The 25,718-nt window shown below is 43.6% G+C and overlaps 1 protein-coding gene across 2 annotated transcripts; it reads left to right on the forward strand.

Moving 5' to 3' along the window:
- The first annotated feature begins 11,878 nt into the window (after positions 1–11,878).
- TARDBP (TAR DNA binding protein) lies at positions 11,879–19,719 on the forward strand. Of its 2 annotated transcripts, XR_012583981.1 has the most exons (7): positions 11,900–12,208; positions 12,666–12,918; positions 13,702–13,865; positions 14,961–15,101; positions 15,795–15,965; positions 16,344–16,931; positions 17,418–19,719. XR_012583981.1 is itself a non-coding variant. In XM_074560824.1 (6 exons), the coding sequence occupies exons 2-6, from the start codon at positions 12,681–12,683 to the stop codon at positions 16,872–16,874; spliced, it is 1,245 nt and encodes a 414-aa protein (XP_074416925.1). In that variant the 5' UTR covers positions 11,879–12,208; positions 12,666–12,680; the 3' UTR covers positions 16,875–19,719. The 2 variants fall into 2 exon arrangements, 1 of the variants encoding a protein (XP_074416925.1); XM_074560824.1 differs by having other exon boundaries at positions 11,879–12,208; positions 16,344–19,719.
- The last annotated feature ends 5,999 nt before the right edge of the window (positions 19,720–25,718 follow it).

The raw sequence follows: 25,718 nt of genomic DNA on the forward strand, positions 1-25,718 counted from the left end.
TTTTTACAATGACTGTGGTGAAACACTGGAACAGGTTGTAGATGCCCCATCCCTGGAAGCATTCAAGGCCAGGCTGGATGAGGCTCTGAGCAACCTGATCTAGTTGAAGATGTCCCTGCTCCCTGCAGGGGGGTTGGACTAGATGACTTTAAAGGTCCCGTCCTACCCAAACTGTTCTATGATTCTGTGAAATATATAGGGAGCACAGCACTGAATCTAAAGGCAGTCTTCCAACAGAAAACTTTGGACTCTGCACATGAAATGTTGTGGGGCACCTTCTTGCACAATGGCTTGTAACTGCTGCAATAGCTGACCCTGTGGATGCACATGCAGGACCCAGCTTGAATCTGAGTTTGAAATTCTCTGTAGTTTGGGGTGCTTGAATCTGGAGGTTGTCAGTTCAGTCCCACTGTCGTTTGAAGGTTTTGTTGGGTTTTTTGTTTGTTTGTTTTTTGATCTTAGAGTGATAAGTCTGGATTGCTATTGGTGTTCTTGCATAATGCTCCATGTCCCCTGTGTGCGCTATAGATAGCCAATAACCCCACACCATAGTATGTTTTTTCCAAGTACTCCCTCATCCTAACAGGGTTTGATCTTTGAGATGGAAAGTTCATCTATTCTACTTGCAGCCTTGGTTTTCTAATTCCCATTGAAGCCTTTCACAACCTCTGCTATTGTATAGAGCTGGTAAAAAAATCTTTCTTCTTTCTGTCTAGTCCTGGCCAAATTTAAAAAAACCCACTTCTGTAGTTTCAAGCCAGAATGAAGAAAAAAAAAAGAGATTTGTTTCAAAGTCACTGTTCAATGGAGAAAGACCAGTTCCCAAGTCCTTTCCAAATCAAAAGTGGACAGTTCCTCAGCCATTTCCAAGCCGGAAAGAGGCCATTTTATGAGCCAGAAAGCATCCATTTTCTGCATCAGTCCTGAGCCAGAGAGGCTAGCGTCTGAGTCAGTTCCAGGGGGGGAATGTCTGGCACTTTTCCAAGCTTGGGAGTGTTGCTATCACAGCAATTGTTTGGTGATGCCATCCCAATAAAGCTTCATTATGGTGTTCCTCTTTCTATAAACTTCAGTGCCCTCCAGTGTCCCCAGCAATCACTTATCTAATATTAGGATATTAAAAAATATGGAAAGATTTTAAAGAGACTTATTAAAATGCAATTAGCAGCGTGTACGACTTAAGCAGTGAGATTATTTAAAAAAACGACTTGATTGTGTGGAATGCCACGCACCTTACAGAGATAATAAAGCTGCCAATCAAGTCCATTTTCAAATTAGGAAATTTTCATTCTTTTTTTACAGCCCCCTAAGTGAATATTAAAACTGATTATTAACCTCGGAGTGTAGCAGCGGCCCCTAAGCCTGCAAGCTCTAAAAGGGAGGTTTCATAACTGTTGGTAACCTGGGCTTCATTCCCCATTTGGACTGAGATCTCTGCGCTTATTTAAAGGGACAGTGCTCACCCTTTGAATAAGGAAATCTGAAAAGCCTGGATGGGTCCCTTGTTTAGAAAGGGCCAAAACTCCAGATCTTGACATTGCAACTTCAGAGGCCAAACCAAACTGCCTGTACTGACCCTGCCTCAGTATTACACAGCGAGTTTTGCCATCAATAAACTGCAGGTAAGGCTGCCCCCTCATGTTCAATCTGTGAATCTCACCAAATCTTTGAACGCCCTGGCACGTAACCTTCGTTTTGTCCAAGTAAAAATGTGTAGATTAAATGAATATTCATGTGGGAACACATGCCTTTGTCATACTCAGGTTGCTGTGCATAGATTCTCAGTGTATGTTATTATTCTCAGTTTATGTTATTACTTCCCTTGCTAAATGTAAAACCACGTTGTCTTTTTATTTATTTTTGTCCTACTGAGAGACGATCAAGTGTGGCACTTCCTGCTATTTGACTTTGCTGGCATTTTTATTTCATCTATAAAAAGGATCTTTCTCCGAGAAATTAAGTCACATTACCCTGACAGGTTACTCCTTGTGCAGCTCTTTACTCTGCTGTCAAAGTGGATTTATTGATGCTTCCTGGATTTCTCTCCTCAAGCTTGCAAACTGGAAATGATGAGTTCTCTGGAAGGCAGTAAGCTAATTCTTGATTGCTTTATTTTGGGATAAATGCAAAGATTCAAAGGGAGTTGCTTAGGAGGCTGTAGTCACTGATTCTGACTTCAAAGCAAGAGTATATTTTAGCATGTGCTTAACTTTAAGTATATGCTTAAATTTACCTTTGCTGATCTCTTTGGGACCACGCACAGGCCTGAAGTTATGTACTTAGGCACTTCAGCATATTGGTGCCAGGCTGCTTTGCAGGAATCAGAGTCCAGACAATATCTAAACAGGGAGAATGTCACTGAGTTTCGAAGCATCTCGGATAGAAGTTATTTTACCACCACATGTATCTCATGACTATAGCTCCCTCTAGAATCTAGCTATGGCACCTGGATCTACTTATGATTCGCATGGAAGCTATCTACACATCTTTTCAAAGTAAATAATCTGCCTGGGTTGGATAATGGGGGTTAGGAGGATGACAAATTGGGTTAATAAAATGTCAGCAAGAGCCAGGTTTTAAGTCTGGAATGAGTCACAAGTGAAACAAGTTTAGTGGCCAGGGTTCACCCTTGATCTTCAATTGGTATTTGTCTACATCACTGAATAACCACAAGTGATCCAGTATAATTCAGCATAACTGACAATCCAGCGTCAGCAATATTGTTGGGGTGGAGGAGGGGGAAAGATGTTACTGCCTCTTTAGAGTCGTGACAGAGTTAATGAGAAGCACTGAAGAAACAGCAGCCACAGAGATGGCATTAGACTTCCCAGGTCTCTGGGAAGACACCAAATGTCTTGTGCTGCTACTGGAGTTGTCAACGTGGCTCTCTTCTACTCCCCAGACTGGAGCAAGTATTTTCATGGCTCACCCATTAAGCTGCTCTGGGTGGGAAATGTACGGAGTAGTTCAGTATGCTCATTAGGATGAACTGAATATTGGTGATACTTTAAGAGTCTGAAGGCTAGAAGGGAAAGATACATAGTCAATCAGTATTGAGGTACACCAGTGAAAACACATGGAGACTCGGGGAGCTGTACTACAATTGCATATAAGAGTTATGAAAATAACTGTTGGTTGGTGGGTTTTTGTTGTTTGTTGTGTTTTTTTGTTTTGTTTTTTTCCATTTCCAGAAACAACTATTCACTGGTAAGCAAAATTTTCGATGATTGGAACCACGCTGGCAATGACAAAGAGTATTAAGGAGATGTAACGGACATATAATCTTTGGGTTCGTGAGATAATAAGTGATGCCAGCACAGTAAATAACTCAATTATTAACATATTCTAAAATTAGATCAAGCGAAAACAGCATTCACAAATACTGAGACAATTCCTGGCAGAGAGAGATTACTGAAAAGGTTTGAGTAAGTGCTATGAATGGGTGATTGCCAGGCTGGAAAGCAAACTTCCAAAAGCATGAAGACTTTGTCCCAGAAGCTGCCTTGCATTCCTTGATTAGGATCAGCTTCAAGAAAAGCCTCACCGTGGGTGCTGGCAGAGCCAGACATGAAAAGAACAAGCTCTACCTAATGCCAAATCTTCCAGCTGCAGCTTTGACAGTAGGAATTGCCCTGCAAGTCTGTACTCCAGAAACTCACAGCCAGAGTTACACAAAGAGTAAAGCAGCAGGAAGTCTGATATGCAGCAATTAAAATACATTAGACTAACCAACTGAAAAAAATAACCATGCATTATTTGTAGCACCTTATTGAGCAAGCTAAGTTTTGATCCAAATATTCCTGAACATGGAAGCAGCAAATAACTAGATGACACAGAGCTCGCTTCTATGGTCGCTTTCCATGGCCTAAAAATAGGCATGGAAAATCTGAAATAGAAATCTGGATTTTTCTTTAATTTGGGAAAAGGGGAGAGGGGAGAATATGTAAAGCACTCCTTCACTAGAAAAGAGCAGTTCCAAAACCTGGGATCTTGCCACCCGCTCTGAGCTTCCCTAACCCAAGCTGTGTGTTGCAGAATCCCTGTCTAACTCCTCCAGACTCCCCTGGCTGCATCTCAGCAGTCCCCTCCAGGTGTCAGCCTTGCACTTCGCCTGAGATTTTCTTCCCTCAGCCACATCTGGAATGAAGTGCTGGGTTCAGTGGAGATTCTTGACAAAAGATCATCAGAGATCTTAAACTATTAAATGCATTCCCTAATTTCATTTCAGGAAAAATGCTGAAATAATCACAGACCCACCACGCCTCCCTCAAAATTCTAAAATTGATGCCATTGTGTAAGGGAGGGGATCTAAACAGGCCCATTAGTTTTCTACAGTATCTGCCAAGAGAACTGTGAATATCTGCCAGCCCAGAAACAGTTCAGGAGCCAGGACTTTCACTTAAGGTTTGGTTTGTTTTGGTTTTTTTTTTAGGATGCAGTTGACATGACTGTCCTTTCTTTGGCCTCAATTCCTAACTACTTCCTAAGATACTAAAAGCTTCTGCTCCCCTCTGCACTTTTGCACATAAATCAGAGCTATACTGAGATTTTTCTCAATTGGATCTCCGTGGTGGAGCCACTGGGAGCTAGAATGAAGGCAAGCACATGCAGGTCCACCACTCTGACTCTACTCTGATTTCAGGATTAAGATTGTTGGCAGTGCTGTTGTTTGGTTTAGGACTAGCACCGTGGGAAACACAGCAAATAAAGATAAATGGGTATTGTCAGACACACTTGTAGCTATAGGATTGGGCAGATAGCCTGGAGGTCACAAGTAAGATTCCTCTTAGCGTGTTGCTGTAGTTTATGATATAGCTCAGAATTGCTACAAATCTTTAGACAGATCAAATTTGGGATGTATTTTTAAAACTACATGCATGAGCAATAATGCATGGAATTGTGAAAACAGTGAAATCTTTTGACAGCGCAGGAAGGGAATTGTGTCAAGACTTAAGATGTGGTGCAGGTGGGGGAAGCTTGCAAAATAGAATGTTTGGTTCAGACGTAACTGTCTTTCAATTTCATGAGTAGAAATTAGACTCTCAACAGAGTCTGCTGACCTAATAGGTTTTGAGATGACATCCATGGATGAGAAACTGGGCTGTGTTCAGGTGTTTTATTCTTGTAGTGTAGGCCACTGAAGAGCTATTGCATAGCAACAATTTTCAGTAACTACTGAGCTGGGAAGGCTTCAAGTACAGGCTATTGATGGGTCCGAAGGTCTGTATCCCATTAACTGTAATCAGACAACTGGCAAACATGATAATGAACGCAGTTTTCCAGAAGGTCTTTCAAAAAGTGTGAGTGTTTCAAGTTTTTTATAGCTGTTAGGAGAAAGTCTGTCATGAAAGCACAGATCTGAGTGTCAGGTGTCACCAGGTTTTCACTATGGACTTTCAGAATGACCTTGGGGAGACGGGCTTATGCCAATACCTCAGTTTTCCAAATGGTTGCCTACAACATTAACCGGCCAGAGTTGGATTAATTGCATTATAAATGTAAGGGCACTAAAAAGACATGAAAAAATTTAGAAAGAGAAAGATAGAAGTCTATCACCGCTGGCAGTTTCAACTGCACAAAAAGTCAATTTGGTCACATCTGGTTGATCAGTAGCTCTCACCACTCTCATCAAGAATGACTTTCTGTTCGACGAGCGCTAGTTCTCCCCTTTCTGCAGCTGTCAACTATTTCTCATGTAAAGGTCTTGCTCCTCTTTCAAAATTACCTGTATTAAGGCAAATTATATGTTCTCTTCCTTTCCGTGTTGAAAGTCATTTACATGAAGAATCACAGAACTGAGATTATAGATACTGGGGGAGGGAATGCAGAAACATAGCTAAGACTGGAAATTTGGGTGGGCCTCAATTTATGGTGGACAGCCAAAGAACAAATGTCTGATGTCATAGTAAATCACTTATATTGCAAATGATTTAAAATAATGAAACCCCATATGCATTAAATTTTGCCCTGTACATCCATTTCACATATTTTAAGTAGACAAAAGATAGATTTTGCATAAATCTTCGTAAATGTACTTTGAAAAAATATCACCAGGCAGTAAAACCTAACCATTTTAAAAACAGTCTTTGTCTTATACTTGAGCTCCTGCTTCAGTGTGCATTGTTCAAAACCAGCAAAATCTACCCCAAACTGTGTGCCCACTCTTTGAAAGAAAAGAAAAAAACAAAGACAAAAAACTAGACAAAATAGCTTTTGAATAGATCCTGCCAAAGTTGTCCTTCACACCGTTCCAGGTCTTACAGGAATAGTTGCTACACCTTACCCAAGCCACCTGTGGCTTTGCCTTTGAAGGAGTCTATTTCCAACCTCCAGTGTAAATACTAATGTTTGTATTCAGTATTTAGGATCTGTCACACGCCCACACTGCCAATTTTATAGACTTGAAGCTAGTTCTCTAGCACAGTTCCCAGACTGTGGATTTTGTCCTTTGGTTTAAGAGTCTGTGCTGATGGAAGTTCAGGCTCTTCTATGCTGGGAGTTACTACACAAACTAGCAAAAAAAGTCTCTGAATCCCAGCTCCTGTACGCTGTAAGAGGCAATAAATTCCTTTGGAAGATGCCTGGCTCATCTTCACCAAGAACTTAGCTCTGAGAACTGACTAGATACCTCTGAGAATCACAGGCAGAAATTCTTCCCAGGCTTTGCTGTGGATGGTCCAGAAAGGCAAGGGAGGTGACTTAGCAGATGGTTTGATGTGACTCTGCCAAACAAAACAGAATGAAGTTAATTTTGCATTCTCTGTACAAGATGCAAACATTCGACAGTTCCCACAGGTACCAATCAAACAAGAGATGTCAGATACCATACACTGTTGTGCTTTGAGCCCTGGTTCACAGCAGTCAGCACCCAATTGCCAGCAGTAGCTGTGGAGCTCACAGGGGCCCTTAGTCACTATTGTCGGGTTTCCAATTACTGCATCACATTTTTAGTTCCTAACGGAGCTCCCCCCCAAGCCGGTCCTTTTGTATGATAGGGCTGGGTTTGATGAGCAGCAGCCAGGACACCACCACACCTGGATGGCTGACCCCAGCTGTTTCAAAAACAGCTTTTAATAAATGTAATCTGTCTCACTCTCAGATAAATTAGATTATTTCTTGTCCCACCAACACTTAACATCTGTCTGGTGGTAAAACAAGCAGCAGTAACTCTTCGTACTGTGTCAGTTAGGGAAACAGGGCCAAAGTTATTTTTGCAAAACAGCTACTAGGGCTGAAAGGACCCAGACTGAGGGGCCCTGAGTCCTTCTGGGTCTCTACAAGAGCCAAGCATGTAAAAAAATCTGACTTTGATTGTGTTTGCTGAGAGATTAAAAAACACATCACCTGTTATAATCAGTTTTGGAAGAGTTAAGTAAATAAGGACGTGAACTAAAAAGAACATGGAAATTCAGCCCCTTTAAGAAACAGGACTAAACCATCTCAGATGGATTAAAAATGAGGTAATTGAAATCATGGCTTTATAGGATCACGGGAAAACTGCCTGAAATATTTCAGGCGCTATAATGAAGTCTTAGATGCTGTTTCAACTAAAGGGAATTAGGAGGAGTGTTACTGTGAGAACCATGGACCAAGTGATCTTTCCAGGTACTTTACATGGGCGGAAGCTGCTTATTTTGTTTAAGGGAAGCTTTTTGTAGTAGTTGCTTCTAGGCTGCCAGGTATTAGTAAATTTTTATGTTGATAACTTGTTCATGTATGGAAAGCTCTATTTATGGCAGGTATTTCTGGGGAGGGAAAGAAGTAGTTATTGCAAATGTCCCTGTGGTTGTGGTGAAAGCCCCCTCAAAGAAAAAGGGGAAGAAAGTAAGCAGTGTAAAAACACTTCTTTTGATGGGTGTGAATGGATTTTCAGTTGTAGCTAGGAAAAAAGAAATACTACTGATTTTGTTCCTTCAAGGGAATAGCACCTCCTTTTCTGTGATAATAGCATCTATTTAATTGGAGGCTCAAATTACAAAGAGAAATAGATAAACTGAAGGGTGTCCTGCTCCTTCAGGCAACTGCATTCGAGGTGGGCTTTATTTGTGCAGGTGGTAGAGAAGACTGTGCCTAGGTATGAAAGAACAGGGTAAGGCTGATTGAAAGGATGCAGAGCACTTAATGGCACAGTCCTAGGGATACAGTGGTAACATGCTTTTTTGTTGTTGTTGTTTTCTTGCTAAATGTATTTAGAATGAGAACCAGCACAGAGGATCTAATGTTTCTATGTTGCTCAGACCTCTCTGCAGAGAACACGTATTTCATGTCCAGAGAGGAGAAACTGTGATCATCCTCCTTACGCTCACAATAAAGCAGGAGAAACCTGACAGTGAAAAAAAAATAAGATACTTCCACGGAGTAAAGCTGAGAAATAGAATTTATTAACTATTGATGAAATCAGGCCAGATCCTGACTCCACTGACATGCCATCATTCATTAAATCCTCCTGCTTTTTACTGCGCTATGATTAGAAATAGGCCCAAGTGCTCCATGGTTTCAGCACCCACAGTTGTGTGGGTTTTTTTATCATGAGGTTATATTTAGATGCCCATTGATGTTGTTTTTCATCCCGAGTGCTTTTGGGAGGGTGAACAGCTGATCGTTACACTGAGTTTGCTTGTACCCATGAGCACACTTAACCTAGAGCAGCAAATAGTTATTGTATTGCATTTTGTTTTGTGCCTGTGGGCACACTTAAGTCAATATACATGATGGCTAGTACCACAATATTGCATTTGTCTACACCCATGGGCACTCCGAATTGCCAGTGTGAGGGAACTGGTGAATTAACTAGCTGTATGCCCACTGGTGTAGTTACTTCAAGAGCAATACTACTGTTAATTGCTTTAACTTAAATCCAATCATAATGCAAAGTAACAGAAGGAAAGAGCTGCAAGAATCCCAGTTCTTACAGAAAATGGGTAGTAACATTTGTTTAATTCCAAGCTTGTTCGTTGCCAAAACTGAGGACCAAGCTCTTGGGGCAGAGTCTCTGTTGTGAATAATGGCCCTTCTTTCCCTGTCTATTTTACAGCCAGCAAGCTGCATCGAGCTCGTTGCTCTCTCCAAGCTTTTACCTGCATGAAATCTAGTTCAGGATTGATGCTTACTCTGCTCATTAGTGAAATTACCACCAGATGCTTTGTTAGATAGAGGTCACTCTGGCTGAATGCCATGACAACCTCTTCAAATAGCGTGATTGCTAAACTATAGCTTTGACTCAAAATGGTGTAGTAGGTAATGTTGACATGCTGCAATTACCACTTGGTCCTCAAAGCATGTTCAAACAGCGCTGACTACCTCAGTGCTGACTTGGCAACACCAGAACTGGGTTTGGGATGCATATTGTGCATGACTAGAAAACGAAGGAATTTCAGGAGAACGCCTACATGGAGCATTAGCTTATCTTGTTAGCCTACGTCTAGTCAGGTCTCTCAGAACTCTGTTGAAAAATGGTAATTAAATGATAAGGCTGAGTTTAAAGTTACATGGGCATAGATGGGCTAGGTTTCAGTGGTGCTGGAAGCCAATTTTTGCAACTGAAGAAGTCTTAAGTGGGAGTCTTAAATACTCAGTAGAATACATTAATGCAAGGGACTGGATTAGCATTTCCTAGCTGGAGGGTCATCTTTCCTGACTAATAAGACTTATTTTTACTTCTTTGTAGGAGACTGGTGCAAGGAAGGTCAAGCTAGATGGGCACTGGGAACATGGTGCATGTGTGGACTGGATGAGTGTCACAGAGGAACAGACGAGGAGAAAGGAGGGTGAAGAAGGTAGAATTCTTTTCCTTATAATAGCGTAGTACAGTCTACTGGTTAAGTCTCAGAGCTGAGCTGGGTAGAGGAAGCTCTGCAGTGCACCCCTTTTCTCTGTGACGATGGCAGGCAGGACTTCACAGCTCTGCTAATGACAACCCTGTGTGGCTTCCTGTTCATATGCATCTTGTAATGAAAACTGATTGTGTTACAGATGTCTCTGGTGCAGCTTGCAACTAATGTGACTGTGACTAATGGACCAGATAAGCTTATTATTAAAGTATCAAAGAACTTGGGAGATGTGGAATGGCAACTATCCATATAGAAAATGATGGATTAAAACTAGAACAGCTACTAACTTATAGCTTTATAGTATTATCACTGCAAAATAAAAACGTGTTTATCTAGAAGGTCATGTTACTGAAAGCAAATGATTAACCTTATAAAAGGAACCAGACCAGGTGGAAAATACCACGTCCCTGCCATCATTGTTTTTCTCTTACATAGACTTGTGTATGATACACGAGCAGAGGAGGCTCAGCACAGCAGCTGAGCTAGCTGTCCTTCCTGTGACTGCATCTTAGGAAAACGTATGTAGATGGCTCTTCTGCGTCTTTTTTTTTTTAAAAAAAAAAAGTCAGAAAAGTGGCAGAAAGAACATGAGCGTCCCTTAGCCATAATGGCTTTGGAGTTCAGAAGTTTATAATACTGTATAATGAGATTTAACCATCTGGTATTTCCATTAAGTAAGGGGAGATTGGGTCTAGAGAGGATTAAGCCATGTTATAGTGAACACTTACTAGGTATTAGAGGACAGGGATAGAACTGCTAGCTTTTTAACTTCTGGGAATCCTACAAAATGGTTTTATACAAGGTCAGAGCAGGGCAGTGAATGGAGGAGAAAAGCAAAAAAAAAAAAACCAACAAAAAAACCCAAAACACAACCAAACCCAAACATCTGGAAGAATTAATGAAGACATCAGTTCCAAGGGGTGAACCAGTTGTTGGAAAAGGGGGGGAGGGTGTCAGACTAAGACACTAAATATGATATACGGAACTGAGCTGCCATGAAACTGTCTGCATTAGTCAGCCTGGCTAATCTAGTTCTTCCCAGGATCCTCAGGAAATGCCTGCAGGAGATCTGCAGACAGCGGCATGTCAGATCAACCCTTCCTACCAAGCACAGAATGATGCTATTCAAGTGGCAACATGCCCCAGATGGTATCGCTCAGAGGGTTTGCCTCCTGTGCTAAAGTTACAGATAACCTTAAACACTGGCAGTTCCAGGCTGATGCTCAGATATTACGGTGATTGCCATGCTTGGCATCACTAGCGTTATCGTATTCTGTGAGAAAGGAATCTGAAAGTGCAAACGGCGTCTCCTCCTGCCCAACCGAGGGAGCCCTCGGTACACCTAGGGCCATTCTTCTCCCTAGTGATGGAGACCCCCCCCATCTTCCCTGAATAAACTGCTTTATGGGCTGGGACTTGTTAGAAAGAGGGGGTGTGTGGTGGTGGTGGGGTTTTGTTTGTTTTTAAGTCCTTTTTAGGCTACAAATTAAGTGCGCTCATTCTTGTTTCTCTGGTAGTGAAGATGGGAGAGGGATGGCTGCCCTCCGGTAAGCCTCTCCCGCACACCGGGCAGGCTCCGGTCCCCGCACTCTCCTCCCTCTCCGCAGGTCCCTTATCAGCTCTCCTGGGGACGCCCGCCCCGGGGAGCTGCCGGCTCCGCAAAGCCCTGACCGGCCTCCGAGACTCACCCGGGACCCGCCGGTGCGGCTGCGGGGTCCCCTACCAGCTACCGCCGTTACCTTGAGCGACGGCCGCTACCGGGAAAGCGGGTCCTCGCCCCGCCTGCGGCCCTTCGCGCCGCCGCTCCCATCACCAGCCTGGCGCTGGCGAGACCCGCCTGGGCCGGGGCCGGCCCGGGCCACACTACGGCTCTGCGTTACCGCCGTCATCGACCGGGAACAGTTACGGAGAGCTCGGCCTAAGCGGGACCTCCCGTCCCGACGTGCGTGTGCATGTGTGCGGGGAATCCCGCCCCGCTCCCCGGGAGGCCGCACCGCCCCTTCCCGGCAGCTCCCGCGCTCGCAGCGCGCTTCGCGCAGGCGCGGTCAGGGCCGTACCACCGGTTCCGTCGGTGGGGGGGGCGCGGAGGGGGGGATGCTCCTTCCACCAGTCGCCGCCGCCCCCATTCCGCGAACACAGCCCGCGGCTCTGGCGGCACGCGTCGCTGAAGCGCAGTCGGGGCCTAGTGCGGTCCCCGCGGCCGGTCGCGCTCCGCCACAACCTCTCCCCGCCGGTGGAAATGGTTCGTCCCGCGGCCCGGCCCGGCCTCTGAGGGGGGCCGCAGCCGCCATTTTGTGCGGCTCCAGCGGAGGGCAGCGGGCCGGTGCGCGGCGGAGGCGGTGAGGGTCGCCCGGAGACGCCGCTCCCTTCCCTGGCCGGTGAGTGGGGTGCGGCACGGCACCGCGGGCGCGCTCGGGGACCTCTCGGGCCGGGGCCGCCGGCTGTGGGACGGGCGCTGGGGGCCGCGCCTGGAGGGCGCGGGTGGGCCCTGTCAGTCAGGCGCTGGGGCCGAGGAGGGCTGTTCCCGCAGCCCGTCACCGGTCTTGGCCCCGCTGGGGGAGGCCGCGGCGGCCCTGGGAAACCCTTCTGTGCCTCGGGGAGTTGTCGCTGTCGCTCCCTCCGCAGGCCGCGGGACAGGCTGAGGTGTTGGTCCATGCGTGTGTGTCGGTACGGCGGGGCCCGAGGCTGGACCGTCAGTGCATAACGCCTTTCGGTGTGTCCCGCTGTGTAATTAATACGGATGGGCTTACGCCTTAAGGGCAGGGCGGTGAAAACCAAATCAAGGGATGCACCGTGATGGCTTACCCCCACTTTCCCCCTTCTGCTCTACTTCAGTAACTTCCAGCGAAGATGTCGGAGTATATCCGAGTGACGGAGGACGAGAACGATGAGCCCATCGAGATCCCCTCGGAGGATGACGGCACTGTGCTGCTCTCCACCGTCACCGCCCAGTTCCCTGGGGCCTGCGGGCTGCGGTACCGGAACCCGGTGTCACAGTGCATGAGGGGCGTCCGGCTGGTGGAGGGCATCCTGCACGCGCCAGAAGCCGGCTGGGGAAACCTGGTCTACGTTGTTAATTACCCCAAAGGTTTGTCTTTGTTCCTTCGGCTTTTTTGCACAAGCATGCTTTGTCAGCCAGGAGTCCATGCGAGCCACTGCTGATCTGACATGGCTACAGCGTTAGTGTTGAACCCTCCGATTTACTGAAGTTCAGTGATTTTATTCATGTATCTGTCCTGCAGAGTAGATCTGATCCCACTGAGTTTTCAGACATGCAGTAAGATTTTTTTAACTCTCTACCTGTCCAGTCACTTTAATGACAAAATTTTGCATTGTCCTTGGAGGGTTCACAGCCTAGTATAGACCTTCTATGACTGTGGTGTAACGGGATCTTTGCGTACTCGCAGATGCTTCTCCTTAAGCCATGGTGCGGCCAGAGGTACCATTTAAAAATGCTCAGGAAAAGAGAAGCCTGACCACTCTACCCTCTCTTTCTCCCCCCACGCTACACAAAAAAAAAGTGGGGAGGAGGGAATGAAATTGCTAATGAATTATTCTTGTTAAAAATTCAGGTTTTCTCAACATCCCTGTGGATGTTGCCAGGTAATACTTTAGTAAACTAACACAAAACTAACTCAGTCAAATTATATGTTGGAGGAGGACTTAAGTGTAGACAGTTCTTTCTTCTCTCCTTATAGTTGCAGGCAGTTGGATCTGAATTATAGTAATAAGCTCCCAGCAGCTGGCACCTATCTTTTGTAGTCTGTACTTTTTCTCATCAGTGTCTAAGATTTTATACCATGTGGTTCATAATGAGTGGAAGCAATTTCCAGAGTTCAGGATGATGTCTAATGTACTTCTTTATATTCAGATAACAAAAGAAAAATGGATGAAACAGATGCATCATCAGCTGTGAAAGTGAAACGAGCAGTACAGAAGACTTCGGATTTAATAGTCTTGGGTCTTCCCTGGAAAACCACTGAACAAGACTTAAAGGAATATTTCAGTACATTTGGAGAAGTTCTGATGGTGCAGGTAAAATCCTTTTCCAGCTTAAGTAAGGAGGGATATTAGATAGAAATCTGTCTTCTGACGAAGCCAGTAGAAGCAAACAGCCGTATAAACTCAGGGAAGGTCTGAAGCCCTGTGTCTCTGTTCCTAGGTTACATTTTCTTCCATGAGCTTTGTAGCTGCAGGCTTGCGTAGGTACAGATGGTCAGGGATACTTGGGAGTGGTAATTTATGCAGATCAGCTTAATGAGTACAGTGTTTCTAAGAGCTTTTTAATTTATATTACTGTTACTAATTGCTGCAGCTAATATGCATGTGTGTATATGTATGTATGAAGGAATGGGACGTTGCTGTGATGGGAGTGCTTAAAAGACTGATAAACCCTCAAACAGAACTTTACTAAATCCATTCAGTGACAGCACGCTTCATGTTAGTGATTATGTCTGTATTATCACTGCCGACACCAGACTGTTGGTCCGTACTGCACGTGTCCTGCATCAGTGGAGTGCACCTGGTACCGCAGACCCAGTGCTGCAGGGTTGCCGTGGTGCCTGGGACCTTGGTGGCCTTAGCCACTGAGACGGCCTGGCCAGGCTTGAGGGCTTTTTGATGGGTGACAGGAGTCGGAACACAAACGTGCCTCAGTTTTCATCTGTCTTCACACATTTTTATCCTCCCAGGAAGGGGATCTCACCTGGCCCCGATACACTTGGCTTGTTCTGCATGTGCTGTTACCCGCCTGCCTCCTGTGTGCAGCTACACAGGTTTGCCCCCTTGATGGTCACGTTATGTATACAGCTGGCCTGGCTATGCCATCACAATATTCCAAAATATTTATATCCCATTTTTTGGTTATGCCTGGGCTTAAAGCAAGCTAATAACTTTACTTTGTAGGTGACACAGGGCCACTGCTTTGGCTATATAATGCAGTAATTTTTGTAAGAAAAGGTAGGCATATACAGTGAGATAATAAAAACTTCCTGTATACTTTTTCTAGTTGATCTTAGTATCAAGGTTGATGCAGGAGATGACTGGTAAATAGCATGTCGTTAAGTAACAACTACAGATGTGCACCGTTTCTGTGATCTCTTTAAAAGTATGCTTTTTTTTTTGCCTTAGGTTAAGAAGGATATTAAAACTGGCCACTCAAAAGGCTTTGGTTTTGTTCGGTTTACGGATTATGAAACCCAGGTGAAAGTAATGTCTCAGCGGCACATGATAGATGGAAGATGGTGTGACTGTAAACTTCCCAATTCTAAGGTACTTTTGTATTTATTACTAGTTTTATTTTTACCAAACACTCAAAGCGCACCTCTTTAGCAGCTGTGTTAGGTGAGCAGGTGAACAGATTAATAATGCACTCTTGGATGTGGCTTTCCAGTCTGTGACCAGACAGGACAAGCGAGAGCAAGGAAGGAAAATGGGGAGGAGGTGGGTGAGCAGGAAGTGAACAAGAAGTGTTGGGAAAATAGCTAGTTATGTGGGGGAATTAAGCACAGATGGAAATCTGAGAATGTGTTTTAATGTCCAGCAGTACCCGCTTAACTTGTCTGCTGCATGAATAAATGGAGAATAAAGCAGGCGGAATAACTAATCTAGGGAAGATCAGAATGAGTGAGTCTGAATTCAGAACTGAACCTGAAGCTTCTATTTCCTGTGTGTACATATGCAGTTACTACCAAAACAAAAAAAGCATCCTCCTGCAGTAGCCTCGTCGCTGTTCTTGTGTACTGCTCCCGTGACTCTTCTCATCTGTACCAAGGTGCAGGCACGTTCTGAACAGAATTTTAAGTCTTTGACTTAGAATCTCAAACTTTCTTGATCTTCAGTCCTCAGAACAGGCTACATTGGAAGAGGCTTTTACCATAATGTAACTCAGTTCTCAAGGATAGTGGTGATTTTTTTAATTTTTTTTTGTTTTTTTTTTTCCTTTTTCCCTTCAATTCTCTCCAGCAAAGTCCCGACGAACCTTTGCGTAGCCGAAAAGTGTTTGTCGGGCGCTGCACTGAGGACATGACAGCAGATGAACTCCGACAGTTCTTTGCCCAGTACGGAGAAGTGGTAGATGTCTTCATTCCTAAACCCTTCCGAGCTTTTGCTTTTGTTACATTTGCAGATGATCAGGTACGTCTTAACATATCTTACCCTCCTATTTAGACAGCCTACGTTTCAGTAGCTTGATAAAGCATTATTTCTGGAACTACACATGGAACACTTGTCCGCTGTCTTGAGAATCCCAGTGGTATTAGCTTGGTTTGATTTATTGAATTGTCTTAAGGTTACACTTTTCAGATGCTGTTGTACAGGCGGCTTTTTATACTGCAGTTAGTGTAGCAATGAATGCAAAAATAAAACACTTCAAATTGGATGAAGTACATGCATATGCTTCCTTTGCAGGTTAAATATCTGCTCAGAATCATGTGGGGTCTTTTTTATCTTGTACTACTGACATTTAAAAAGAGGAAGTCTAACACATATTTATCAATCCCTTATTTCTTATAGGTTGCCCAGTCTCTTTGTGGAGAGGACTTGATCATTAAAGGAATCAGCGTGCATATATCCAATGCTGAACCTAAGCACAATAGTAATAGACAGTTAGAGAGAGGTGGAAGATTTGGTGGTAATCCGGGAGGCTTTGGGAATCAAGGGGGGTTTGGCAACAGCAGAGGAGGCGGGGGCGGACTGGGCAACAACCAGGGCAGTAACATGGGTGGAGGGATGAACTTTGGAGCCTTTAGCATCAACCCTGCCATGATGGCGGCAGCGCAGGCGGCCCTGCAGAGCAGCTGGGGCATGATGGGCATGCTGGCTAGTCAGCAGAACCAGTCGGGGCCGTCGGGGAACAACCAGCCTCAAGGCAACATGCAGCGGGAGCAGAACCAGGGCTTTAGTTCAGGGAATAACTCGTATGGCGGTTCCAACTCGGGGGCAGCGATAGGCTGGGGCTCAGCCTCCAACACGGGCTCCAGCAGTGGGTTTAACGGAGGCTTTGGTTCAAGCATGGATTCCAAATCGTCAGGCTGGGGAATGTAGACGCAGTGGGCTCTGATACTGACTCTATGGTGGGAAATCAAATTTTTCTAACTCATGGTAAGTATACTGTAAATTACATATATACTAAAATTTTCCAAATCAGTTTGTTCAGTGTGCAGTATATTCAGCAGTATTTTTGACATTTTTCTTTTTTACAAAAAAAAAAAAAAAGAAAAAGAAAAGAAAGGTAAAAGGAATTTTATAAGTTTTGTTACATATCTTGTTGGAATACTGAATGTTTGGAAGTGGACTGCTGTTTGCCCGATAGGTAAACTAACACTACAATCGATAGGAAAGGTTTCTCCTGTATTACTTTGTCCCTTGTTTCCTGGCTACCTGAATTCTTTGCATGTTCAAAATGGAAACCATTGGTCAGAAACAGCATTCTCTCCCTCTTGTTTTTAATTTGATCCCACCATAAGACTCTCCAAGCGCCCCAGTTGGAGAACACAGTGTCGTTTTTGTTTCGTTTGTGTTTATTTTTTAACACTGTCTCCCCTCCATACTAAAGTACGATATGAAGGCTTCATTTAATCTCCGCAGTTCATCTCATTTCAAATGTGTATGGAAGAAGCACTTCATTGAAAGCAGTGCTGTAAATATTCTGCCTTAGGAATACTTCTGTCTACATGCTTTCTCATCCAAGAATACTTCATCACACTGCACATGCTGCGTCTTAGACGGTGGGTGTTCCATTTTTATCCGCTACTCTTTATTTCATGGAGTCGTATCAACGCTATGAACGCAAGGCTGTGAGATGGAACCAGAAGGCTGTTTGAACTTTTGAAACCTTGTGTGGGATTGATGGTGGTGCCGAGGCATGAGAGGGCTGGTATGTGCGAGATAAAGGAGAGAGCGCATGCAGAGACCTGGTGGTGCATTATGGGATTTTATTTTACTTGGCGAGATGTCTCTCAATCCTGTGGCTTTGGTGAGAGAGTGTGCGGAGAGCCATGATAGCAAATAAAGTACGAGTGTTTATTGCATTCAAAGGACATCCATATGTGGAAGACTTTAAGTGGGTTTTATACCTAGTTAATCAATTAGTTGAATGTGTTATGTGAAATGAATATTTGTATTTTTTTTCCCTTATGTCAACTGCTGTGAATGCTGTATGGTGTGTGTTTTTTTTTTTCTGTTAATGATCTGTAAGTGTGGTAATGTGAATTGAAGCTGATGGGGTTTGCGATGAGAACATTGAGCTGGTGGTGTGCTTTGCAGTAGCTCTTGCGGCAGAGATCACTAGCGAGCTCAGTGTGCCTCTTCAGGGTGGAAGTTCCACTGTCTGTAAGATATCCATAAGAATGCTGTTTGCTGCAGTTTCGTGTTTGGATGCTTTTTATAAGATTTGTCACTGTAGGAAATTCTTAAATAAAACTGATTTAAGTAATATGTGTCTTTGTTTTGCAGCCCTGAATGCAAAGAATTCATAGCAGTTAATTAATTTTACCCTTTTGAGATGAACTTCTGTAAAGCTTTTTTGCAGTAATTCGGTTTGTTTCAGATAAGCATGCTCTAAAAGCCAAACGGAGCCACCGCTCACCACGTATCGATACCTGACACCCAACTTTAATCCACTGTATTTTTGCACTGTTCAGTGATACGTATATATCTAAAATCCAGTGCCCACACGTTTGGGTGCCTGCACCTAGAATGGTAAGCAGTTCCCTCCAGGTTGCATCTGTATCAAGGAACGTTACTTCTTTTAGGAGTTGGAGTTCCTCATCAGAAGTGGGGTGGGGGAGACAAACACTGTCAAAATGTGTTTCTGTCCACAGCATCTCCTTTGGGGGATGTATGTTTTTTAACTTGTTCTTAGACCAGCCCGCTCCTGGCAAGTAGGGGTCTGCAACACTCTCTGCTCAGAAGCAAGCTATAAACTCATGTTTAAAACTAGTCACAGGAAAAGACTTTCCAGCTGAATAAAGCATTAGTAAACGTACATAGACTTTGACAGAAGCCTTAATCTGGAAAACTAAGTTTATTACAGGTGCAGAAGTGTCAACTAAGATGCAGCTTCTTAACAAAGAGCAGGATGTTTCAGCAGAAACCGGTGGAAGATCATTTCCACTGGTGGTAGGAGCGTGAGGAATTGTTTAATCTACTTGCACTTGAAACCCACTGAAGCTTGATCCATTTTATTTTTTTTTAATACACCATACTACTGCACTGTAGCTAAGAATGCTCTGAATATGGATATTTACACAGTTTTTAACCTATTTAACTTTTGTATCTCCATTACTGTATTATATTGAGGCTTCTGAACAGGAGACCATCTAAATAGTGGATGAAACTGCACTACTGTTAGTCTTCCACTTGCAGTATTAAAAAAGCTGGGTCTCGATGTACATCTTAAAGGGTTTAAAGAGGGGTTCTAAACACCGGAGTGAGCAGTAATCTCACACTTCTGTTGTTCATATCCCGCTCCAAAAAGTTGCTTAGATTTTTTTTTTTCTGCACCTGTCAGAATAATCTCCAAACTCTGTACCGTCTGTGAATTTTGCATTTTAGCACTTGCACTATTACCAGCTACTTCTGCTGAGTAACACTTAAAAATGGTATTCTGGGACCTCCAAAGACTAACTGTGACCCCCCTGCAAGGAACTTCCTGGTAAGTTTTTGTAATTAGCATGGCTTTGATTTTGTTTAAATTGTCCAGGTTTAGGTTTTAACAGGCTGGTTGACAGCACTGAGTAATCTTTGCTAATAATTTTAGCCTTCCTTCACCTTCAAACAAAAATCCCTGAACATTTTAGAATAACTTTCAAGTTTTAGTAGTATTTTCAAACTGCTTTGCATTCTCTAGTGTTTATAAGTGAGTAAATAAACTACTATTGAAAACATATTGAAGTGTTTGGAGTCATGTTTTGGGGTTTTTTTAGAGATTTCCTTTTCAGTTACGTCATTCTAGAAAGCGAAATGCGAATGATAGAATGTGAGATACAAGAAAGAGGAAGTTTATGTAAATTGTGAGGGGATATGGATTGTCAGAGTTTTATAACATTGCTTCTAATTAGTTCTGAGAATCTCTTCTCAGCTGAACTTGTACTGAAATTATAAATCTGAATATGAAAGCTTATTCTTTATAACAGTATGTTCAGCAAAACAGTTATTCTGCAACCTCTTTAAAGCAAGTGCTGTACAGCTGTCCCTACGCTGTGCAGCAGGTACCTACAGCGGTACTTCAAAGCGTATGGAAGCGTCCCCAAACGCAGCTGGTGCTGCTGGGATCCAGCTGCCCCGACACAGGAGGAGGAGGTGTCAGGTACCTTGATGCTCTGCGTGTTTTCTCTGGATGTGTGTTAGTTCAAAAGCTGCGGTCTTAGGAGAATCCACAGCACTATTTAAAAGAAAACAAAATATACTATTAAGTCCAGAGTGATGCCTTCTTTAGGCAGATGGCAGTCTGTAAAGCTAAAGGTCTTCTAACAGCCATTGGGACAGAAAAGGGAAATGAATACTGTGTTGGATACTCAAGTTTTTTTGTCCTTTTTAACAGAATGGGTAAGCTTAATAAACATGAAGGATTTAGTACTATTTTCTAAGTATTTAAATACTTCAGCTCTTATTGTGATCTAAGTCATAGCCGGTAGGAATTACAAATAAAAGTCTTTTAAGAATTATTTATAATAAAGCTTTCAGGGCAAGGGCTGTAACTGCTGACTCCTGTATAGAGCCCGTCCTGCCCACAACTGCCCAGTCTGAAGGCCAGGACCCAACAAGGACCCCCGCTGCCCCCCGCCGCTCCACAGCAGCTTCTCTGCCAGCAGAAGGGACTCTGTGAGCTGGTGTCTTTGCCTACGCGGCTGTAGCTCAAGCACAGCTCAGTACAGCAGGAGCACAGAAGAGCCTCTTGTCTTGGTTCTCCCCCACCCCGATACAGCGACCCCAGCACTCGCTCTCACTTGAAATCTGTCGTCTTTTCCTGGTAAATGGGTGTGATATTGGTGCTAATTGAGAGTTTATGCTCCAGTCTAACCGATGCAGTATCATTGTCAAAGTTGACAAGATCATTTTTTATAACCTTTATGAATAAAAAATTTTTCTGACCAGGCTTCTTCATAGCAAAACGCGCATTTGTTCAAAATCCCCAATTTAATCCTCAAAGCTGAGGGGCTTCTTTGATCACCTACACCACAAGCAGCTGCTCGAACCCGGCTGTCACACAAAAGCGACCCACCCCCTAATCCTCCTGGCTCTGTAATTAACATCACTTGCCAGGAAAATCGCCTTCCGCCATCCGTCCGCTCCACGCTTCCACTTCTCCGCTTCCACAAACTGCAAAACAATGCAGGCAGCAATAACTGTTCAACATTTTCAGATTTGGACACTGAATTATTATGCTTGTATGGATTAAATTAAGTTAATGATTCTAAATGTAACTCACAGATTGTTTTGGAATGGTAAAATTGCTTGCAAATGAATATTTGATTTAGAGTACAATTTTCATTAGTCAGTATTACATACATCCTTTGGAAACGTTCTATAATCAGGAGAGACGGTTTTGCTTAGGAATTTGGGCACAGAGAAGTATTTGTTCTGAATGTAAATGAAGATAATTGGAATATATGGATATTCTAATCTAAAAGATAAGAGGAACAATTATGCTTTTATATTGTAAAATGTTTCTTCCAAAACTCAGTCTTGAATCTTGAGTCATTTTACAGAGTAACTAATGTAGCAGTTCAAGCATTAAAAATAAAGAAAAAATAATAAATCCCCAAGCCAGTACTCTACAATAAGGGCATTCAGTGGCTTTTCCCCCTCACAAATACTTCTGGAGCACAGTTCAATTTTCCTGTCAGAAACAACGCCAAGCAATTTAGAAGCAACAACAATTTAGTTATTTATAAAACTGCATTCTCCAAAAGAGCTGGAATAAACTGAAGGTTCGGCTTTTTACTCTTTTCAAGGAGAACTGAACTGAGTTTGTGGCATTAATCTGCAATACCAGCAGCACCAGGGAGCCTCGGAGAGACCAAGGCATGTTCAAATAGTAAACAATTTAACAGATAAACATAAGGTCAGTATTAATAACTGCAGGGAGTGCCGGTCACGCTGTGGTTATCGCAACATTTTTTGTTTGGTTATTGTTCCTCCCCATTAAACAGCAATTGTAGCGGTTGCCATGCTGAAACTCAGAGTAACGTAAAGGTGGGGATCTGATTTCTAAAGTGACCATTCTACAATGAGGTGGTTCTGCCTCGTCAGCTTATAGGTACTATAAGACTATAGAAATATTTGCAGAGAAATTTTCAAATTCACAAATATTAGCAGTGACTTACTGATGCCCTTTTTGCCATTCGTTTGTTCCAAGAAGCTGCCCTTTGCGATTCCACTACAAAAGACTTCACAACATTTTAATCTTCCAAGAAGCAGGACTAGAAATAAAAGGTCAAATTAATTTCACGTCAAACAGGGTTAATTACAGAAAAACAACAGTTGTCCTAAAACACAATCACCTAACTGATTTTAGAATTTTGCTGTAATCATACACAGACTGGAGTATCTTCCGAAACTGCCTGCTGGGGAGCAGGATGTTATTAAGAGCTAAGTCTGAAATGTGGCATTCAGCAGGAATGCCCAAGTATTCCAGTTTTAACTTCCCTGGAGAGATGCAGGAAGAAATGAAAGAACATTAAAAATTCGCGCTACACTGACCTTGTGAAATCTTTCGTAAAAATCATTCTTTTCTTCCAACATAATTACAAGCAAATCTCTAAGCAGCGGTGTTCAAAGAGCATCAGCGTGGGCACACATACACACAGGCGTACGCAAAAACTTAATTCTTCGGGGAGGGTATCAAAGAAAGGACAACTGCTCACAAATTCAGTGTGCTGAATACAGCTCTTACCGTCAGCAACAGAAATTATTAACGAGAAGAGGCACCTACATGTTTAATCCCTGAGAAATTAAGTCCAATAGGGCTGACAGTGCCGTGGTTCACCTGTGTCAAGTGGCACATGTCCATGTCAGCAGAGAGCAGAGCGGTCACCCAGCGCGTACCGCGCTTGCACTGGTGCGATGTGACCATGGGGTGGTGCTTCAGGACTGGACATGGTAAATCTGCAGAGGATCAGAAAAGCGATTATATTCCCCCTAAGAGGGAATTCGTTACTTACTGCTAAAGGCTCTTCGGGGAAAACCCGCCCCTTCTCTGCCCTTTCTCTGCGCTGCGTCACTCACATGGACACACATCTACCATTTCTGAGAATAAAAGGAAGAGCTGTGCCTGACTTACTGTGATCTCCCACATCAAAGGTGTGCACTGACCTGCGCGGAGCCCGGCTACACTCACAGGACTAACCCAGTACGTCTGCTGCCTTAACATGCACCTCATAACTCTTGACAAGTTGGGAAAATTGTTCTCTAAAATCAGATCATATGCCTGGACCCAAGTTGAACTGTAAGATCAGCTGCAATTCAGGAGTTCTCTTAAAACTTCACTGGAGAAGGAAACTACTTAGCAGCTACATTGTTTAACAGACACGCTACTGAGAACTAAGCGTGAAACCAGTGTTTCAAAGCACCACTACTTGGGCGCTATTCAGGCCTTTCCAGAATGAAGTTCTGGGAATAGTCTGGGCTTGAGAACTAAACAGAGGCCTCCTACCCACCTGTGGCCATCTATTTCATCTTCCACCCACTGCGTGCTCCTGAGATGTCAGTTATGAAAGTCATATTCACAACACTAACCTGTGTCTCAATTTTTGCAGGCAAAGTCTTTCCACAGAACGGGCCAAATCATTTTTTGGGTGTTTTAATCGGAAAACAATGAGAAAAGGCAAATCTTTAAGCCTTTATTCCTTCCCCCATGCGGCTTACAGAAGAACAAACCAATTAAAATACTGTGACTCCCTGAGCTTGAATGGTCTTTTCTTGCAAAGTTTAAAAAAAACCAGTCAGGTGTTTAGTGATGGCTCGTCACTCTGGTAACTCACAGGGTGCCTTTTCTCTGAGCATCCCGCCTGCTATGGAATTCCTGGGGAGCCACCGGGTCCTTTTTAGAGAGAAGCAAACTGAATGCAAAAGATTGAACTGACGCCCCTGGCATCACTGATCTGCCGTAAGGGCAGAGGTTGTGATGAAATCTATCAAGTCATCACACATAGGTGTGCTTCGTTTTGTTTTTGGTGAATTTCCCAAAAGAGGAAGGTGTTGAAAGGAGAAAACAAAACAAAACAATAAAACTGAAGGGATGAGAAGAAGAAATGAGCAAGGAGAGATACAGGGAGACAAAACTGTAAATTAACATGGCGAAACACAGGCTGAAGAAGATGCAGTGGAAGAACTGGGCCTGCCTCACAAAAGCTGTGATGAAATGCAATAAACTTCACCTTACCTTAAGGACATCAGAGGGGCACAACACGCCTGGGAGTGTCTCCACATTAAAGGCCTCCGTGAACTCCAGCGTGATCAGGGAGCCATCTTCTACCTGGATACTGCAGCTGCAGGAGCTGAGCGCGGGATAAGGGGTTGGATAGTCAGGGCTGGTGATTTCTCCAAGTCTTTCAGTAAAAAACTGACCCTGACAGTGGGCTAGAAAAAAAAAAATCCAACAGAATATGACGGTCACAGTTGTGTTGAGGCAGTTCAGCCATACAGGGTAAAGGTAGCTGATCTTTCTCTACACTAGTCTATCCCTTCAAGAAAGTTTCAGAGCCACGTACCTACCTAGCTATGAAATGATGCTGGTCTCACACATTTCACCAGCGGGCATTTGTCACTGTTGAGAAAATCGCCCTCTTTCTCTCTCTGTTGTGGTAGGACCTGGGCACGGGGATCACCCAGCACTCCCACCTCAGAAGCGGTGCAGGGAAGGACACTGGGAAAGCACCACTTAGTTGTGGGGCTGGAGGTCAGAAACAAGTGTGATGGCTGGAAGCTCATCAGAAACATTCTGAGGTGTTAAATTTGCAGCTTGTCTGCTGCACCGGAGTGTGGAGAGCGGTAGGATAGCTATCAGCTCCTCAATTCCAGAAGCCTCTGCATGCAGCTCTTTCTTTTTAATGCCTTTGTTGCCAGACATTTAAAATGTAATTGTATTCTCTGAGCAAAACCAGCTGTGCCTCTTGCCGACACAATTGGAGCCACAAATGCTCCCTGCTGAAGAGAAGCAAGAAGGAACAGCCACAAGTGCCCCGAGGATCTCAGCTTGTTGACAGCATCTGATCACTGTGAAGTGGTGCTTTGATCAGCTGGGAACAAAGGCTTTATGATGTGCTGCAAAAGCCGTATGAGCAATCCTTTAATTGATGAGGAACGCTGGACTGGCTGATAGCACCAGCATATTTTTGCACCACTGTGACACTAAAATCATTTTAAGAGGGAAATTGTTTGACTTTGAGTTGCATCCTTAAACGCACCATGCCGACCTCCACCAACAAAAATGCCATTATCCAGTCATTAATTATAGATTATCATCTAGAAGAGTCCATACAGTTTAAGGTTATCATTTTAATGGAAGGGGACCAAGTTGTGAACGAGAGAACGAACATTATTGTCTATTAACTAACTACGTATTTCATTAGCCAAGATTCTAAGCTCCTTTTACTTCAGAGAATGAAACCTGCTTCCGCCCTATACCTACGCAACAGCCCTACGTGCTGCTACACGAATTATTCGGATACAAGCATCTACTTGGAAAGGAAAGCAGGAATGGGTAAAATTATAATATTTTTATTTTATGTTTGTGTGGCTCTTAGCACAACTACAATACCACAACACAAGTAATGATGCGCTTGGGTATTAAGTGTTTCTTTTAGCACAAGCTGTAATTTCAGAACAATCTTTCTCTGTCCATCTTCCCAGAAAGTTATGAGCAGCTGCTTTTATTTGACATAA

This window comes from Larus michahellis, chromosome 16, assembly GCF_964199755.1.
Source record: "Larus michahellis chromosome 16, bLarMic1.1, whole genome shotgun sequence".
Lineage (NCBI taxonomy): Eukaryota > Metazoa > Chordata > Aves > Charadriiformes > Laridae > Larus > Larus michahellis.